We start from the raw sequence: 20155 nt of genomic DNA, 5'->3' as shown, positions 1-20155 counted from the left end.
AGCCGATAAATTAAAACCGTGGATATGCATAATACGCCGTGATCGCGTCATTCACGGATATGGGATAAGTCCAGGGCAGGCGCATCCATTTCTTAATTAAGCCCGCTAATCACCTCACCCCTAATCGAGCACCATATATGTTTGTGCATTACTATGCATGCATGCATGCATGCACGTAGTTGCTTCACCGGCCAAATAACATAGCTTGCTCTTGATTCTCTGTAATCTGTATACGCGCGCATATATATACTGGGCACAGTGTGCATTTCTATATTTGCATGGTGCATGCACGCATGAAATGGCAAGCTAGCTAGCCTCCACACCGCCGATCCGCTCCTCTCCGAGGTCATCGCCTCCACCGACGCCCCGGCCTTCATCTGGTCCCTTTCCCGCCCCGCCTTCCACTCCCTCGCGCACTCCATCCTCCACCAGCAGCTCGCTCCCTCCGCCGCCGCCGCCATCTATGATCCGCCGCCATCTACGATCGATTCCTCGCGCGCGATCCCGATGCCGCGGTGGTCAACTCCGCCATGGTGCTCGTCCTCTCCGCCGCCAACCTCCGCGCCATCGGTGTCTCTGCCCGGTGAGGAGGTCGCCGCCGGCCTCCCCGCCCCCTTACTTGCCCTACCTCCTCCCTCGACGGCGGCCCGCCTCCGCGCCTACGGCCTCTGCAACGGCAGGCGAGAGCGGTGGCGGAGCGGCGGCGGCAGCGCGTCGCCAGTCGCTAGCCGCCGCCATCGTGTCGCCCGTCACCGGCTGCCGACGCCCTCGTCCTCTCCCACCTCACCCGCCGAAGGCAGTAGCCGCCGACATCCTCCTCAGCTGCCTAGTGTCTGCCCAAACGAGAAGAGTGAGAGAGAGAGGAGAAAGGGAGAGGAAGGAAGAGGGTATGACGTGGCCGGCTGACATGTGGGTCCCACGTGGGTCCCACGCGGGTCCCACGTGGACTCAGCCGCCATGTCGGATAAAACCGGGTTGAAAACCACCGAGGGACCTCAGTTGACCGGTTTTATATAGTTGAAGGACCCCGCATCTCTGGTTTTGCGGTTCGAGGACGTTTTTTATCCTGATGACAAGTTGAGGGACCTTCGGTGTACTTTTTCCAAGACTTTTTAAGGCTGCGTTCGGAGAGGCCCCCACACGCAAAATGGATGGCAAATTATCGCATGATTTATTGAACATTAGCCTTAAGAGAACTTTTGGAAAAGATCAATATGATTTTTTTAAAAAATAACTTTCCTGTAGAAAGTTTTGTAAAAATCGTAAAAATATTAGCAGTTCAAGAAAACGTGAGCATGAAAACGAGCCAGTAAAAGCTGAAAACATGTGAATTAATTAATGTTCTTTGTTGGCTGGAATAGTCTTAGGCATTGCAGCTCTTCTTTTCTTTTTTACCTAACTAGCACTTATAGGGCATGCTTAGTTCCCAAACAAAATTTTTTACGCTGTCACGTCGAATGTTTAGACACATGTATAAAGTATTAAAAATGTAGAGAAAAAACCAATTATATAATTCGCCAGGCAATTACGAGACGAATCTTTTAAGCCTAATTGCACCGTGATTTGATAATGTGGTGCTACAGTAAATATTTAGTAATGATGGATTAATTAGGCTTAATAAATTCATCTCGCAGTTTCCTGGTGGAATCTGTAATTTATTTTGTTATTAAACTATGTTTAATACTTTAAATGTGTGTTCGTATATTCGATGTGACATACACAGGCAAAAAAAATTTTGACAACTAAACAGGCCCCTACATCTGTCCCAAAATAAGTTAATTTTATCCTTTTCATACTCTCTCTATCTCACTTCCAATACTAGATTGAGTTTTTTTTTTGAACGGAGAGAGCACATACCAATACAGAAAAAAAACACTCTTATTTTATCAAATCTCAATATAACTATTCCTCACTTTATTTTCTATGAATATAATTATTTTTTACTTTCACAAACTTCGATGCAATCTCTAATACCGAATTCCATGCGCGTTCCCGGCCGTGCACCAACGCCACGTGGCGCGGCATGGTTCGAGGATACTCCCGCGCACGAGAGTATCTAAATCTCGGTAATGCTGGCTGCGTTCGCGTCAGCTGATTGGTCGATTGATCGCCAACTAACTAGCGACACGTGGATGAAAAACGGTGAAATAACTACTGGATTGTTGCGTTTCTCGATTTTTCGTCATGTACATGGCAGTCACGCGGCTGTTCTGGATTAAGCGATGAATCAATCACGCGCACGTACAAGCACACCTGGGCCAAGGCCTCACGCGATGCAGCCCACCAAAGTAACCAGTTACTCCCTCTATTCCAAATTGATCTACATATTTCATAGCTACACCAAGACCAAAAAAACTAATAATTCTCTCATACTATATTTACTATAGCAACAAACTTAATGCATGCACCATCCCCAATAATTTCTAGCCAATAGCAAATCAAGATATTGCATGTAGGTTATAAATACTTGTGTGCATGGATACATGCATCAATGTCCATTTACTCCAATGCACAAATAACGAATAAATAAATGAACATAAATATGTAGATCATTTAGGAATAAACTAAAAAAAACTATATGTAGCTAGCTTTACCGTGATGAAAAAAAAGAAGAATTATTACAATTCTGAATAACATGGAGAAACAAACCTTCGAAAAAACTGTACAAATCAATTAACCAACGTGAGAAAATAAAATCAAAAGCATATATTTTTTAGATAAATATCGTATAGCAATGTGTGACCCTATGGATGTACGCACGCACATATTAATGACATATAACATCTAATTCTCTCTATATCACCTGTGTTAAGTACTCAATAATTTAGGCTTTTGCAAGTTTATTAATGAAAATCTAGGAAATAAATTAAATTTATGATGCAAAAAAGATAGATTAAATTTATGAAGGACCATGCTGTGTAGATGGGTGTGGTAGAATTGCGGTGACGACCTTTTCCATAATACCAATATCAACCTGCTCGCATTCTTTTCCATTGAACACTTAATATCTAAAGTAATTCTTGCTAATATTATCTTCATCCATTTATCAGCAGGAAGCAATTTATATTAGATTTTTTCGTAAGCCCGAAAAAAAAATCATTAAATAAGACATATTATAATAGCACGCGCGTCCACGGACGCGTCTACTTTCTAGTAATTACTTAAAAATACTCTTAATTTGGATAAACGAAAAGAGCTAGAAATGAACTTCTTTTTTTTTAGTGGAAGATAAAAATGAATTTAATATGAGACGGAGAAAACACATGTCAATACACGACCATGTGCTTTCTGTCAATAAAACTTAGGGCAAACTTTTGAAAAATTTAACAATCAATCCTAATGCTCAACATAATCGAACTCGATTGTAACATACTACTCCAAACTGGTTTAGTTTCCAATTTTTTCTTCAAACTTCCAATTTTTTCATCACATTAAAATTTTTCTACAAATAAAAACTTTCAACTTTTTGTCACATCATTCTAATTTCAATCGAACTTTTAATGTGCACTAAACACACCCTCCATTTGAACAGCTTCGCTGCAAGGAATGGACCGAAGTGGTCAGTTTCGCTGCAACTCTCCAAGGAACGATTAGGATTGAAGTGGGCAAATTCCTGCCCCGCATTTTCACATGCCTGGTAAAAATCGAAGTCCAATAGCACAATATATTAAAAGTACTCATGTTTCGTTTATTATTCTCTCTATCTAAAATATACGAGATTTTAAACAAATGAGATAATTTCTAAAACTATAAATCCAAACAAAGAATCTATCCATAATCGTGTTTTCTAAAAGTTTCCTACTAGTAAAATCTCTTACTAGTACATTTTTAGAATGGAGGAAATATGAAACTAGGTTGTGTTTAGTTCACACTGAAGTTTGTAAGTTTGGTTGAAATTGATAGAATGCAGTAGAAAAGTTGTGTGTATGAAAGGTTTAACGTGACTGAAAGTTGAAAGTTTGGAAAAAAAAAACTTTAGACTAAACCGGGCCTAGTACTCAGATTTTTTTTCCCCTTAACTTGAAAAATTTTCTGTTTTACCCAACCAAAAAGCGAGGACGTAACGAGTCCGAACAGGCAAGCAAGCAGGCAGGGTAATGGGTGTGTCAGTCAAGCAGACAGACTGCCAGTGGCAGTAGAATAATGCCTCACCTGTGCACGGCAACCCAGCAAGCAAATCTCTCTCTCTCTCTCTCTCTCTCTCTCTCTCTCTCTCGGATATGATTTTCATCTCATCTAGTAGTAGTTATCACAGGTTTAAAATGAATTAATTTAAAATATAACACTCCAAAAATATATAAAAATATATAGAACCAAATTCAACTTCTATAAGTCAAAAAAATAAATTAAACTGAAAATAATTGTTGTACATTCATAGTTATATTTTCTATTTTATTACACTTATAAAAACTAAATTTTAACTTGTGATATATTATAGAGTATATCTCTGAGAGAGTTATTAGTTCTTTTTGTCTTATTATACCTATAAAATATATAGATCAATTTAGAATGCAGGGAGTATATTAACCTATCAAAAATTTTAAAATATTTTTGTAACTAGTACTCCCTCCATCTACTTTTGATAGTCATATTTCATCTTGGCACACAGACCAAGGATAAGTAATTCTACTTATCATCCATTTAAATATGCTACTAGTCATTCCTCATAAACAAGCGATTCATTAATATTTATATTTCTCAATGCCCATGTAGCCAATCATGTGTGGAAGAATGAAGAGTCATGCATTAAATCCAAGAAAGTCATTAAGATGATAAGTTGTTGGATTGAAATATGTCTATCAAAAATAAAATTTTCACATTTGAAAATATGACTATCAAAAATAGATAGATGGAGTATTTAAGTTTCATTCACTGAAGATAGTACTACTAGTCTACTAGTAATACTATCTCTCAAGCTATGTCTACCAACGGAGACGCCGCACCCCACGCCCCGACAACGGCGAAGCATACCGCGGCTTGACCATACTCCTCACGTGCATTCCGTCAGATTCCGTGCGGGTTTTGAACGTCAGTTTGCCGGCGAGATTCGGTTATCCGTTTTTTTTTTCTCTTTTGCTCACAGCTACGGCCCCCCGTCTGTTCATCTGCAGTTTGTTTCTATTGTAACACGAATTTGTGATATTCGCAAGGCAGTTCGGCTGTGTTTAGTTACACGTTAAAATTAAAACGATACGATGAAAAAGTTGAAAGTTTGTGTAGAAAAGTTCGATGTGACGAAAAAATTATAAGTTTAAAAAAAAAAGTTAGGCTCCTATCGGATGGCCCATTAAGTTTGAAAATTTAAAATTTTCAAACTTAATTTTGATATTGATTTTAAGATATTTTCAACGTAGTTTCTTTTTCAACATTGGTTTTTAAGTCACCAAGAACACATATATAAAAGTTTTACCTATAAATTTATTTTTATCTTCTAATAAACCATTTTAGCTTATTATAAGAAAACGAAACGATGGGGCACTTAGTATAATCTAAACAGTCGAAGAATTTGTTACGCCCGGTTTTGATAATCCGTATTTTGATTTTGCAGCAGATGGATCGTCCAAAGACAACGTCAGTCGCAGAGAAAGTTGCATCATCATTGCGCCCGTGCATGCGAGAGCTCAGCTCAGGTCAGGCGTGTTAATTAACCTGACACGCTTGACCTGCTGTCCCAGATGGATCATGGGAGCTGTGGAGCCTAGCAGAAGTACGGCGTTAGTATCAACCTGATGTAGACTAGCAGCTGACGAACAAATAGAGTATAACCACGAGAGAAATGTGCTCACAGACTCAAGTAAAAACGAGCAGTGAAACAAAAGATGTCACTGACGAACAAACCACTCAAGATTAATTAGATTAAAGACATGATGCATGCTAATACAAATGTTATCAAGCCAATGACATTGATCGATGCTGCTACTCGTCTGCTTGTGCCGTTGCGTCTGAGGATTGCAGCAACCAAACTCGCCGGATCATCACTCGCTCGTCCGCAGATGGTCGCCTGGTCGGTCGATCGATCGATCATGCAACAAAAAACAAAAAAAAAAAAACACGCAAGAATCGATCGATCAGTGCCTCAGTGGTGAGTGAAAGCATCGGTCGTGCAATGCAACGCACGTACCGTTGCTGTGGTAGCGCGAGGCGGCGCCGGCGATGGCGAGGTCGGGGGACGCGGCGGCGGCGGTGGGGATGGAGATGGAGAGCTGCGTGCCGTCCCACGGCGTCCTCCCGTCGTCGCTGCGCGGCCACTCGTCGAAGAATCGCCGCAGGGGCTTCTCCGTCGTCGCCGACGTGGCGTCGCGGTGGTGGTCCGCCGGCTTGTCGAGGCTCAGGTCGGCGGCGGCGCCGCCGAGGGTGAGGCAGTGCTCCTTGGACAACGACCAGCCGCCGCCGTAGCCGGCGGCGGACGACGGGAAGAGCGGCGCGCTGCTGGTGTGCGCGTACCTGTGGTAGGACGGCGGCGGCGACGTCGAGGCGTGGAAGGAGTCGAGGTGGAGCTGGAGAGGAGCGCCGGCGCCGGCGCCGGCGTCGTGCGGCGGCGGCGAGATGGAGAGCGCGGACGGGCGGTAGACGGCGGCGGCGGCGGGGGGCGGCATTTCCACAGGCTTTCTTGAACGGTTCTTGCCGCGGTGCATGTGCTTCTCGCAGTACTTGGACTCGCCGTACGCCTCCCTCGAGCACCGCCACTTCTTGCCGTCCGTACGCCGGCACCGCCCCGGCTCCGGGTCCTCCACCCTCCTCCCGTACTGCGCCGCCGCCGCGCCATAGCACCCCCACCCCACTGCACGTACGCGCGCAACGCCATAAGTAAATTAAAGAAAGACACGTACGCATCGATCGGAACGAGAGGACAATGTACGTACGGTGATGGGGAGGGAAGGCGAGGGAGGGGACGGTGTCGACGTCGGCGGCGGCGGCGCGGTGGCGGAGGTGGAGGAGGAGGTCGGGTGGCACCGGCGCGCCGGCGGCCATGTACTTGTAGATGAGCGCCTGGTGCTCGAGCTCCTGCCACTGCGTCGCCGTGAACAGGCACCTCCCCGATCCGCCGCCGGCCATCATCGTCGACGTCTGTCTCCTCACCCAGCACAAGCACACTACAACCACAACCTGTTCGTTCTGTCCAGTGTGGAGGAGTAGTAATATTATACGGAGTGGTACACTACGTATACTCCGTCCGTCCAAAAAAAAAAAAAAAAAAGCAAAACCTAAGTTTTCGTGTCCAATTTTGACTGTCCATCTTATATGAAATCTTTTTATAATTCGCATTTTCATTATTGTTAGATAATAAAATATGATTAGTAATATTTTATGTTCTTTTTATTTTTTCATAATTTTTTTAAATAAGACGGAAGGTCAAACGTTAGACATAGAAATCAGGTTTTGTTTTTTTACGGAGGGAGTAAAGTACAGGGGTGGGGAGATGATGAATGCAGGCAGTGTGGAGGTGTCAGGAGGGGGAATCAGATGGCAGGATGATGAGCTGGTGGTGCAGGTGCAGAGGATGGGTCACTTCGGCCAGTGTTCAGGGGGAGGGCCAGGTGCGTGCAGACAGTGCAGGAGGAGTGCAGAGTGCAGAGTCTGCAGCGACGTCGCAGGTGCCAGCCAGCCCTGATCCTGACCGCCTCTGCCTCTCTCTCTCGCGCGTGGGTGGGTGCGCGCCCAGAAGAGAAATCACTCTCCTGCAACCTGCACTCTCGCGCTCTCTGTCATCGTGTGCGAGTGCCCGTGGTCGCGTGCGTGCGTGCTCGCTCAGCTGAAGTGCTGATCGACGTGACGGGCGAGCCAGTGGATTAGGAGTACAGCGCCATGTTAAACGTTGGCACATCCTGGTTTAACAGAGAGATTGTTTGTTGAGTGAGGGTCTTTGCATTACTACTCACTGATAATATGGGCCTGTTTAGTTCGCTGAAAGAGAACTTTTTAAAAGTCGTATCGGATGTTTGATGGGATATTGGAAATGGTTTTCGGACACGAATAAAATTTTATAACTCACCTAAAAACCTTGCGATGAATCTCTTTGAGCCTAATTAATCTGTTATTAGTATATATGGATTAATATAACATTTATGGCTAATCATAGACTAATTAGGCTCAAAAGATTCATCTCACGATTTCCCCTCTAACTGTGCAGTTAGTTTTTAAATCTATATTTAATGCTCTAATGTATGTGTCCAAAGATTCGATGTGATGTTTTTAAGAAAAAAACTTTGGAAACTAAACCATGCCTAATTTAGCCATGTCAAAAAAAAATCAAGAACTTTCGACCTGTAAAATTTGACCTAAAATATAGTGATAGTTTCTTCACCAATAGATTATAGCCTTTCACTATTCAATTTTTTGCCTACCCCTACTCCTCATCCAATCACAAACTTCTCCATTTATTTTTACCTACTTTATCTTAGTAATCGTGTTTACCCTGATAAAACAGAGCTGCTAAAGAACTGTCGCAAGTTTTTTTGGCAAAAAAAACTTTCAAATGTACTACTCCCTCCATCCTAAAATATAACAATTTTTAGCTCTCAGGATTTGTCCTAAAATATAACAACTTATCTATCAATATTCTATTCCCAACCAATCGCAACCCTCGACCATTCACTTTTCCCATACTCATCCAATCACAACTCTCCACCATTCACTTCTACCTACTTTCTTAATAACCGCGTCTAATTTAAAACTTCTAATATTCTCCACCATTCATTTCTACCTACTTTCTTAATAACCGCGTCTAATTCTAAAACTTCTTATATTCTGGGACGGAGGAAGTATGGTATAGACGTAGTGTAACTACAATATAATTAGACTATATTTACATTGTAACTATACATTGTAATCTCTATACAAGTTAAATATAAAGTTGCATATATTATTTTAATGATTATATACAAGTTATAGTATAGTTATAATGAAATTATATTACAATTATACTATAGTTAGATTTGAAAGTTTTTCCTTTAAAAAACTTGCGGCAGTTTTTTAGATTCTGGAAGGAAGATAGTACCGTGATATTACCAACATTTTCGCAACAAAACATGCATTTTACAAAGGAAAAAAATGCAATAAACCAAATGAGCAGCGTTACCAAAAATCTGTCAGCACTCAAAATCTTACCATTGCCAGATTTTTGGTGAGGTTTGCATTGGCCACAAACCAAACAGACGAAGTTTTCGCTTTGTCAGTAACTGGATACTGCTGAGTGCATCAACTATCAAGTCGTGTGGCAGTAACCATGGTGAGACACTGGCGTTGCACAAGGAACAAATAGCACAACGTATAGTGGAGTAGTAGAAGAGTTCGTGACCTGCAAGAGATGCAAACCGAGCACGCAAAATTTCCCATGCTGCATCCATCTGTGTGCCAATCTTCGCGTACGCATGTTCAGATGTGAAGCAAGCACCCCAGGGGCCCAGACGAAAGAGCGTAGTACGTATCAAAAATTCAAAAACACAACAGGCAATAACTGCATACGTAGTACCTGACACAGTACTAGTACTCGGTATCTACTCTACCTAGCTGTATCAACTATCTGAAACTTGGTCTTGGGTGAAACAATGCTTGCAAGGCAGCTTCTAGCAACGTAACCACCGGCGCTTTCGATGTGTTGAGCAGAACGGACGCCTATTTTCGTTGCTGTGTCAATGGTTAGCACCTCCAGAGCCGGGGCATTTTCCACTGCGTGGACAAGAAATTCAGCTTGGCCTTTCAGGCCTCTGAACCCTGTGATGTATATGCTCTTCAGGTTCTTGTATGGACACTTTGGGAGGCTCCTGAGAACCGGTATCCCTGCATCTTCGTAGCCAGGTACATTGAACTGCAATGGTTCCAAAAGAACAGTATTTTTAAGTATAGTTTGGTATATGCCAAAACTTGATTCTGGGTTAGCATGAGCATAAACATGTGAAAACAAGAAAACATGTAGTGCTGATGGATGTGCAATAGCAACTTAATTTAGGGACAAATGTCAGTGAAAATACCTGGAATCCTAGGGACTTGAAAATAAATACTACTTACAAGTAGTACAACCAAACATTCACATGAACATATCTACCAGAGAAGACAAACCCACAAAAGTACTTACATGGATCTCCAAAACTTCAAGGAGAGGGGCAGCCTTCAGAAAAGAAGCTAGATAGACAATGTTGTCCATATCTCCAGAACATTGAGGCAATAGCAACTTCAAATACTTGAGTTGAATAAACTTTGATTTAGTTGACAATAACCAAGGAAACTGAAAATAAAAAACATTAACCATGTCAGCAGAAAATCTACAAGTATGATATGGTCATCATTATTGACTTGCGAAGTTTTCTTAGACCCACCTGTAGCCCAAAATTAGCATGCACAGTCAGATTTTGCACGCTTGGAAACACCACAGGGAGCACAGTGAGAGCATACTGAAAAGTTATATCACCCTTGAAAACGATATCTGCAACTTCTAGTTCCTGTGCTTGGATGGGATCAACAGGCAGCTGTGCTCCTTCGTAAATGAAAGTCTTGAGCTTGGGAGCATACATTTCTATCTTTGATATCTCACAGTTTGCAATACGCAAGTATAGCAGTCGGGACAGTGCACAATCAACCTTCAGTTCATCATCATTAAGATTGCATCTAACAATACTCAACCACTCAAGATTAGAACAACTTGAAAGTAAGCCTTGAAGATCCTTTGCGATGACCTGTACTAGGTGCAGGCTAAGCTTTTTCAGCTTTGGGAAACCACTGAATTGGGTTGGTGGCTTGAGAGATACAAAACTTAGTTGAATTTGCTGCAAGCAAGATGCGGCTTTTCCATCCAAGAGTTCAAAGGGAAACATGTAGCGGTCATGGCGATCCCTGAATTCCTTTGGTGCTAAATCAAGAGCTAAGCTCGTTGTGCAAGATGATGCAGCAGAACCAACCCAATTGTTGAGATGATCAACCAGAATGCTTTTTTCGCCGGTAAAAGCAACTAGCCTGCTTTGAAATTCAAGTTTGACCTCTAAAGCTTCAGCCATCCGCCCACGCTGCTGTTTCAAGGTCGCATTAACATTGCCAACGAGTTTCTCCAACATGTATTCCCCACGCATTGTGCTGCCATCAAATCTTAGTTTTGGGGAAATTTTCCACAGATGTCTCCATTTACTTGACAGAACGCTAGTCCTTACAGTCTCTTTCAGCGGCAATTTTGAAAATATCATGTTTTGCATATCCTAGAATCAACACCAACACCATAGTTAATCACCATGGCTGTCAATTTAATGGTGTAGATTTGTAGACATATCAACCGAAAAGGGAAATTTGATATACCTCAGAAAGGTCTTCAAATCGAACCTCTTTTGTCCCTGGCTTGCGGATTCGTTTGGGACCGGAATCTTCTTTCTTCTTTCCAATCCTGCAATGAACATTATCAATTGTATGTACTTTTCATCTACAATATCTAATCTATTCAGACAACAAAAAAAGAATGCAAATACTGAAGTGATACAAGTCTAGAAGATAACACTGAATCTATCTACTAGAAAGTAATAAGCAAAGCTTTCTCTGGACAAAATTGGGACGATCTGATCTCAAACCCTCTCTTTAAGATCTGAAAGTATAAGAATCTGCTAAAGTAAACTAAAACAACAAGAAAATCTAGCGTTATTTGTACCCTTCCAAACGAGCAGCAGCAAGGCGAACAATTGAACACGTACTGGATCAAATTCAGTTACGGTCCTTATGGAATTCAATCTGGTTTGAGGTATACCTGAACCTGACTGGGATGCTAACGCCCGGGCACATCCGGCGGAGGCGGGCCAGCGCGCCGCGAGCGTACTCGGCGAGGTCGCAGACGCCGACGACGACGTCGATGCCGCCGACGACCACGTCGTAGGCGCCGACCACGACGTCGGCGGCGATGAGGACCTTGTCGCCCACGGACAGCTCGTCGTGCTCCTCGTCGTCGTCCGCGGCGGCGAGGTAGCGGCCCACCGCGCTGCGGACGTGCCGCGCGCCGCTGACGATGCGGACCAGGCCGCCGGCGGCGCGGACGCCGGAGCAGCCGTGGAGGCAGGAGCGCCCGTGGCCGTAGTGCTGGCGGCGGCGGTCGCAGCCGTGGAGGACGACGTAGTCGTCGTCGTCGTCGCCGTGGCGCACGCAGACGTCGAGCTCGTGCGCCGCGTCCGACGCCGCGCGCAGCCTCGCCAGCATGGCTTCCGAGCAGGCGAGGTGTTCCTCGACGGCGGCGGCGGTTAATTTTGGGTTTATTTGCGATTTTTCTTTTTGATCAGGCAAAAAAAAATTATTTTCTTAAAAAAACAACTCAGATTTGGAGGTTTGGTAGGACCCGCTAGACAGTAACCTCCTCTCCAAGCAAGAAGTACTCCATCTTGGACTCTTAATCAACCAATTATACCTTTATTATGAGTCAAACACAAGGTTTAAAGCCCTATAAGTGATCGGATCTTTTAAGGACTTATCCGGCTAAAAAAAAAAAGACAAGGATGAGAGAGAAATGAGTGAAAATAATTCCAAACTTTAATAAGTGTGAAATAAATCATCTTCAAATCCACTTCAAATTACTTGTACGAGATATTAACCGAACAAAATATACTCCATCCGTTTTAGGTTACAAGACGTTTTGATTTTGATCAAAGTCAAATAATTAGTTTGACTAAGTTTATAGATAAATATAGTAATATTTATAATATCAAATTAGTTTCATTAAATCAATAATTGAATATATTTTCATAATAAATTTGTCTTGGGTTGAAAATATTTTTATTTTTTTCTACAAACTTAGTTAAACTTGAAGCAATTTGACTTTGGCCAAAGTAAAAACGTCTTATAACCAAAAACGGAGGTAATAATATACAAAGATCTCATCGTGACTCATGAACCAGATCTTTGTGAGTCGAATATAAGTATATTAAATCTCCCATTGTTCATAATTCATCTTGATCAACTGAAGTTAAATGAACTTTGTTGATTAGTTTCAAGACGATGTATAGCCAACAAATTTGAATCCAAGATATTATCAAATTTGAATAAGTCCATATGCCCACTTAAATTTTGGATAGAAGTCCATCTACAATCCTAAACGGTAAAACCGAACACTCAACTCCTTAAATTTTACCATGCCATTCATAGTACACCTAAGATGATTTTGGATGGTGTTTTTGCGTATTTGGAAAGCTTAAGTGAGCTGTGTTGAGTAACATATCATCAAATGTCAGTCGTCGATTTATACTCTGTAATAATGTCATACTAATTTATATTGATACTTATTTATAAGTGATGGCGAAAACTGAGTAAAAAAGTACTCAAGTGAATATTTTAACACTTATGTCCAATGTATATGTCACATAGTCAGACTCATCCAATTTATTGCAAATTATAGGAAAAAAGACTATGGATTGTATGAACAAAATTTTAAAGTTCGAGAAGTTGGATGTCCGGTTCGAAGTTTAGTGTGTTAGATAAACTTCAAGGGAGTATTTAGACTTTCTAGAAAATATTGTTCAGCTTAAATTCGAAACCATCGGATCTAATCTCTAACTGAATCCATCGTAACACTGATGAGTTTCTCGATTGTGTGCTTGATGTGCTCGTCGGCGATTTGCCTGGACCCACATTTTATTAATTAAAATTTAAATGTTTGCAGTGTGTAGAACAGTAGTAGAAGTGTATGGTATTGATGCTGAACACATGTCTTAACGTGCCAGGCACCGGCGTGTGCCCGTATGTTCAGTTAAAATCAGATACTAGTAAGTATTTTGCAACACAAGATCACCAAGAAATGCAGTAGGGCTAGGGCCAGATATGTGAAAGCGGACTGTAGAAATTGCATAACAACCAGCCTGCCTTTCATATAGGTCCTCTGTCCAAAAATAAGTTTAACTTTTTACACGAATCTGGATACCAATGAGTTAAACTGTTGTACACGAATCCGAACAGATTCATATATAAAAGTTGATTTATTTTAAGATGGGAGAGTATACACACAAGGTAACACTTCACAAGTTCCCATCTCAGCGCATGCAATGCCCTAATTAACTATGCCCCTCTCTGATGGATAGCATGTTAGATAATTACGAGCTTCGTAGTAGGCAGAATTTTCCCATCAAGGTATCCTCTAGCAGCGATACCAGCCAATCTTGCCGAGTATTCATGCAAAGGACGGCCTCTTCTCTGTGTACGATCTATCGTTAAGGCCTCCAAGGCCGGTGCATTTTCCACAATGTGCACAAGCAGCTCAACATGGCCTATGCAACCAACATATCCGATAATCGACACGTTCTTCAGATGATCATATGAACACTTGGGAAGGCTCCTGAGAGCTTCTGTTTCGACGTCAGATATATAGCCATCGTCGTTGAACTGCGAGAGTTGAAATCAGTAATTCAGTATAGATAAATATACTTGTAGATTTGTTATATATGCCAAGAACATGAGTGCAGTTTACGGATGGTGGCAAAATGATGTTAATAAAGTTTAGAACTTCGAGGAACTCGTTGGAGGAACATTATCGGATTGGTTTAAGGATGCCTCAGGCAATATGTTCCCCCCAAAAAGAAATACAGTTCAGTTGCAAGAACATTAATTAAAAAGTACAACTAAAAACACGCAACAAATAGTACTGGGTGAGTTGGCACCAATGCATAGCAAGAGCTGTAAGTGAACAATCAAGAAGACTTACATCGAGCTCCAATTGTTCAATGAGAGGGACAGCCTTCAAAAAGGAAGCCAAGCCGAGAGTATTGCGGTTATCACTAAACCGGTGATGCAGCAACATCCTTAAAGCACTTGAGCTGAGAAAACTTGCATGAAGTTTCCACAAACCAGGGTAACTGACATGAGGGAAATAAAGTCATTAAAATGAATGTAAGAGGTTAGAAAGTAGAAGTCTTTGCAAATAGCGCATTCAAAGAACAAACCTCTTGTAAAATGCGAGCTTCAATAGTCAGATTTTGCACGCTGGGAAGTGCACTGGGAATTGCAGTAAGAAGATAATCTAAAGCTATACCAAAGAATTCAATGTCTACAGTTTCCAGTCCTTTTGCTTCACTTAAGTCAACACGCAGCTTAAATCCTTTGTATACAAAAGCCTTAAGATTAACTGCATCTATTTCTATTTTTGTTATCTGGCAGTGAATAACTTGCAAGTATATCAGGCGGGTGAATGGACGATCAAACTTTAATTCATCATATATATGGCATCTATTTAAACTCAACCATTCAAGATTGGGACAGTTTGCTATCATATCTTCAAGGTCCTCTCTTGTAGTACGCAGCAGGAGCAAGTCAAGCTTTTTCAGGTTTGGAAAACCACTAAACTGGAAAGGTAGCTTTATTAAAGATACAAAGCCAAGTTGGATATGCTGCAGACGGGATAAGGTTTTGACGTCCAAAAGTTCAAAGGGAAATATGTAAAAGACATTAGAAGTATAGTTTTGTGGTAAATAAAAAGCCAGGCTCTTTGTCTTTGATGATACAGCAAAACTAACCCAGTTGTTGAGATGATTAGCCAGTCTGCTGTTAAAATCAATTTTGATCTCTAGTGCTTCAACCAGTTTGCCACGGTGCTGCTGCAATACCGCATTAACGTTGTCAATGAATTTCTGAGTAAATTGTTCTGCACTGCACATGTTGCTGCCACACAGTGTACTGCTATGAAATCTTAGTTTTGGACAAATTGTCCACATATGTTTCCATTTGCTTGACAAGACACTGGTGCTTACAAGATCTTTCAGCTGCAGCTTCGAAAATATCAAGCATATCACATCCTGCAGAATAGAAATGTCACACCCCCAAGCTTGCAAGTTCAATTCCATACTCCGTATAAACCTTGCAAGGAAGTTTTCACAAACCTCTGGAAGATCATCAAATTGAACATTTCTCCCCTTTCCGTGGTTTAGCTTCTGATGGCAATGATCTGATGTCGTTCGTCTGCAGGTCAGTTCATTCTCCATTCCAGTACTGAAGTAAAAAAAATTACAAGCCTTACAGTTACAACAGAAAACCAAATGGATGCTCCAAGGCATACGTCTGGCCCTCTAAGGCCTTGATTAAGGTTGATTAGGTGGGATTTGGAATTGATTTATTTCAATCGCTTCGTCATGGGATTAACCGAAACAACCGATGGCCAATTAGTGCCGACTGTTGTGACCCAAGTGTAGTGGTGCTGTAATTTGTCCACATTGAGAGCTAACTGTGCACTGCACTATCGTGTACAGCGCTTACACTTTTGTTTTTCAACAAAAATTCGGAATTTTGGAACTTTTTTGGACGAACATATTCGAAGTTAATAAATTTTGAATGAATTTGAATAAATATCGATCAAATTCACAAAAAATTGAAAGGAAAAGGAACTCCAAAAATTTTGGCCGAGATATGCGCCTGCTGATGGGGATAAAATTACTGAAATTTCAAAAATTTTGTTTCAAAATTGCAATAGCTGATATTCATACAATGTCTACCAGTTGCTACACATGCTTGGGCCCATCCAATGATCCAATGTGGGGCTGTTTGTAATTCTTGGTGCTAAGAAGATTAGGTAAGTCATTAGTTCTTGATTTATTGGGCATTTAAAAAAGGGCATCTCTTTTTACACGATGTAATCTTGATGGGTTCAAACTTCAAAGAGACTATCTGATCCAACAACTTGAACAAGATTTTACTCCCTCCGTTTCATATTATGAGTCGTTTTAACTTTTTGCCACAATTAAACTTATTTAGATTTGACTAAGTTTATTAAAAAATTTAGCAACATCTACAACACCAAAAACTTCCATTAAATATTGTACTGAATATATTTTGATAATATGTTTGTTTTATGTTAAAAATGCTGCTATATATTTTTTTTTATAAATTTGTTCAAACTTAAAAAGGTTTGTTTGGAAAAAAAAATCAAAACAACTTGAAGGAAGTAGTTTTTAATGGCAAATTGGAAATAGAAAAGGTACTGGAGCATATCAGGCGTACCTGCTGGTTGAAGTGCCCAGCCCGCACGCGCCGGCGAGGTCGACAGCAGGAGCAGCTTCAGCTTGGCCGCCATCTCCGCTGCCCCGAGCAACTCTGAGCATGCCGCCGACGACGACGCGAATGTCCCGAACAACTTCCATCGCGCCGTAGACGAGGCCGACAAGGGCGGCGGCGGAGGCGATTGTGTCGGTCACAGGCTCCATCGCATCATTGGCCCGGATGAGCGCGCGAACGATGTGGCGGCCCGCCGCATCCATGCCTTTGGTGCAGGTCTGGCGATTTCGATTTTTTTTTTCTTTGGCCAATCTGGGTCATAGGGCATTGGAAGTATTGGATCAGATTTTGTAATCGAGCTTGATGTAAAGTACAGGGGTTCTTGTTCGAAACGGAGGAAACTCTACTAGGATTGCATTTGCAGGTCCATCGCGGATGGGGATCATGGGACACTGACCACGCCGCCGACGAGGGTTGAGCTGAGCGGATGAGAAAAGAATATCCTCAGATGAAATAAAATTTCTTTGTCAGCTACACTACCTGATTGATTGAATGCACGCTCGCGTTTCATGTGAAGACCTCCAAACTCCAAATAGTAGCAATACCTACACAAACCAAACAGATTCTGCACATGTTCATATGAATATGATGCGGAAATATGGATGGAAAAGCACATTATGGACGTCTCATATCACTCTGGCAATTAAATCTTCCAAACCATACAATATCTATTACTCCGTACTAGAGTTAAGAAAAATGCTACAACAAATCTTTTCAAGCCTTGGCAAAGTAGATACGAGTAAAACGGCAACAACTGATATTTAAAAACTATTGCAAACCACATTACCAGGTACTACCACACAAATCAAGCAAAACTGTAACTAACCATACAAACATTGCTTCATATGGAATATGGCCACCCAGACCCCTGGCAAAAGAAAATTCCTTCTCATAGTTTTTTCTTTCTTTCCCTATTTTGGCTTTTACAATTTCTCACCAAAAAAAAAAGTCATTGCATCAGCCAAATTACTAAGTAACAGCTATTAAAGCCAAGTTGTAACCATATTGACAGTACTACTATCTACTAACACTATGAGGTATGTTGCCTGTACAAACATCTCCTAGAGGTAGTATAGGATTGTTAATGATTCTTCAAAATTGTCATTGCCCCTTGTATTCCTCTTCTTGAACATGAATTGAAATTTCATTGGGTCATGGTTTGAAGCTACAAGTGCTGTCGCTGGCCACGCAGATTCTGAAGAAGCCGATCACATGCATCCCGATCACCTTCTGTGCACTTGATATGGCTCTCATGTACCTCTATAGCCGCTTTCTTCGATTGTAACTTCATTGATGCTGCTTTGATTTTTTCTCGCAGTATAATCTGTTGCCCCACCTTAACTGAAAGACTTGGGGCCTTGTCAATGACATCGCCAGCTGCATGTTCTAAGAAGATCTGCCATATTTCAATAGCGAGCTCCGGAGTTATATCTTCTGGCACATCTATCAGTTCCTTCCCATTCCACTGTGCAGCAGCTATTTGGGCATCTTCAACAGTAGAAATAATTGTGTGATCAACAGCAGTGAAACTGATAGGTAAAGATGAGGTTTGTTGCTGTCCCAAGATCTGCTAACGATGATAAATCCAGCGAAAAGCCAAGGTTGCCCATCTTCGAACAGAAGCAGCAAATACACCATAAACATGACGAACAAGACTAGTGATAGCGCCGATTCCCCCAACACAATCCACGGCATCCGCTAATCCACTGAATACATCATGTAGTCCCCCAACAATGTTATTGACTCTGTCAAATCTACCGGTGTTGATGCTCTTGTTCTCTTTTCCTGTAGATTTCCCTTCACTAGTATCAGCAGCAAGAAGTGCATGAAGTCGACTACAGCCTCGGCTCGTACGAAGAACAGATCCTATGAATCTCAACACTAGAGCAAACCAATTCATTGCTGCCTTTCTTTTGCAATTCTCCTGCGAGAATTATGCAAGATGTTAAAAATTGAGCACTTGCAGGTTACCAGACCAACTAGGCTATTTCTCAGCACGAGGACAATGCAATCAATCATCTTCATAGATAATTATCAAATGTTTCAATGGATGGTTCTCTCCTGCGCGTTATCAACTCTTCCCCTGAAGCATGGCATGTGGGTGATCTGTAAAATCTAGTGCTCTGGGCGTGGGGTTGCTTCTGTTGATACAGTGCTCTCGAAAATAACATACCAGAGGACAAAATGTACCCCAACTAAAACCACCGAACCGTGTAGGAATTTCGTCGAACATCTGGCGGATATGTGATGGCGACTGGGAGGACGTACCTGGTGAAATCAGCGGCAGTGGTGGGTGACCCTCGGGGAGGCGAAGACGGGACACAGCAGGGTAAGCGCTGCAGCTCCGATCTGAGGGAAGGTCGCTTGCGCTCGCCGGTGAGCCTCTCCTGCGGTGGCGCTGCGCGGCGCGCGGTTCCTGAGACCTGCGAGAGCGTCGTGGCGCGCAATTACTTCGTGCACAACGTCGCTGGTTTGGGATCGGTGAGGACGAAGATGGCGGCGCTACCTTACCGGAGAAATGGAGACGGAGGAGAGCGCGCCACCGCCGGGGAAGCAGCAGCCGCCGCCGCGTCCGCCGCTGGCGTCGCTTCCGTTGCGTCGTCGTCCTCCCGTCCCGCCTCCAAGTTTCAGAAACCTGCGTGGGTTTAGTTTTATAGGCAGCGAGTGTCGCTATCTGTTTCTCCAGATACGATTCCGAGCGTTCGTCTCTGATCTGACGGCCCATGATGCTGTGCCATTGATGTCTTTTGGCTTCCGCGCGCATAAGCAATTCAGGCTATCTTGCCATGAACACATGGATTGCCAGCAGTACTGCATCTGCAATAGGTGCCGTTGTTATATGGGACCGAGTTCATCTGTTAGTAACTACTACTATAGATGCAGTTCTGCAAATGATATGTGTCCCTGTTATGATCCCTTGCAATATATGGAGATGTTAGTGGATGATTAAATAAAGATAATGGAATCACTAAACCTTCATGCAACACAAATTTCGGAACCGTCGAACCTGTGCAAATATTCGTATTGGCCTCATTTTCCTCATGTTCCTATGGGTCATGGGCTCATGGTAGCTCCAACAAGATAGCGTCGACCCCCGACCAGTTATAGTTCTTGGTTAGGATCAAGGTGAAAGAGGGTAGGGGAGGCAAAAGAAGAGAGTTTC

At 42.3% G+C, this 20155-nt stretch overlaps 2 protein-coding genes and 1 pseudogene across 2 annotated transcripts; all 3 read right to left on the bottom strand.

The window, feature by feature from the left end:
- Positions 1–5465: 5465 nt before the first annotated feature.
- Positions 5466–7188, bottom strand: LOC127775600 (growth-regulating factor 2). The gene is made up of 3 exons (XM_052301857.1): positions 6864–7188; positions 6122–6781; positions 5466–6001 (listed from the first exon to the last, which is right to left on the bottom strand). Exons 1-3 carry the CDS (start codon positions 7057–7059, stop codon positions 5976–5978), a joined length of 882 nt encoding a protein of 293 aa, XP_052157817.1. The 5' UTR covers positions 7060–7188; the 3' UTR covers positions 5466–5975.
- A 2023-nt stretch (positions 7189–9211) lies between these two features.
- Positions 9212–11972, bottom strand: LOC127777274 (FBD-associated F-box protein At5g60610-like). The gene is made up of 5 exons (XM_052303848.1): positions 11723–11972; positions 11284–11368; positions 10317–11186; positions 10076–10225; positions 9212–9808 (listed from the first exon to the last, which is right to left on the bottom strand). The coding sequence occupies exons 1-5, from the start codon at positions 11755–11757 to the stop codon at positions 9503–9505; spliced, it is 1446 nt and encodes a 481-aa protein (XP_052159808.1). The 5' UTR covers positions 11758–11972; the 3' UTR covers positions 9212–9502.
- Positions 11973–13718: 1746 nt separating this feature from the next.
- Positions 13719–19404, bottom strand: LOC127775752 (uncharacterized; annotated as a pseudogene).
- Positions 19405–20155: the final 751 nt, after the last annotated feature.

The sequence above is a fragment of the Oryza glaberrima genome, chromosome 6 (assembly GCF_000147395.1).
Source record: "Oryza glaberrima chromosome 6, OglaRS2, whole genome shotgun sequence".
In the NCBI taxonomy this organism is placed as follows: Eukaryota; Viridiplantae; Streptophyta; class Magnoliopsida; order Poales; family Poaceae; genus Oryza; species Oryza glaberrima.
Note: the sequence above shows the minus strand (reverse complement) of the source record. Positions and strands in the feature narration are given on the sequence as shown.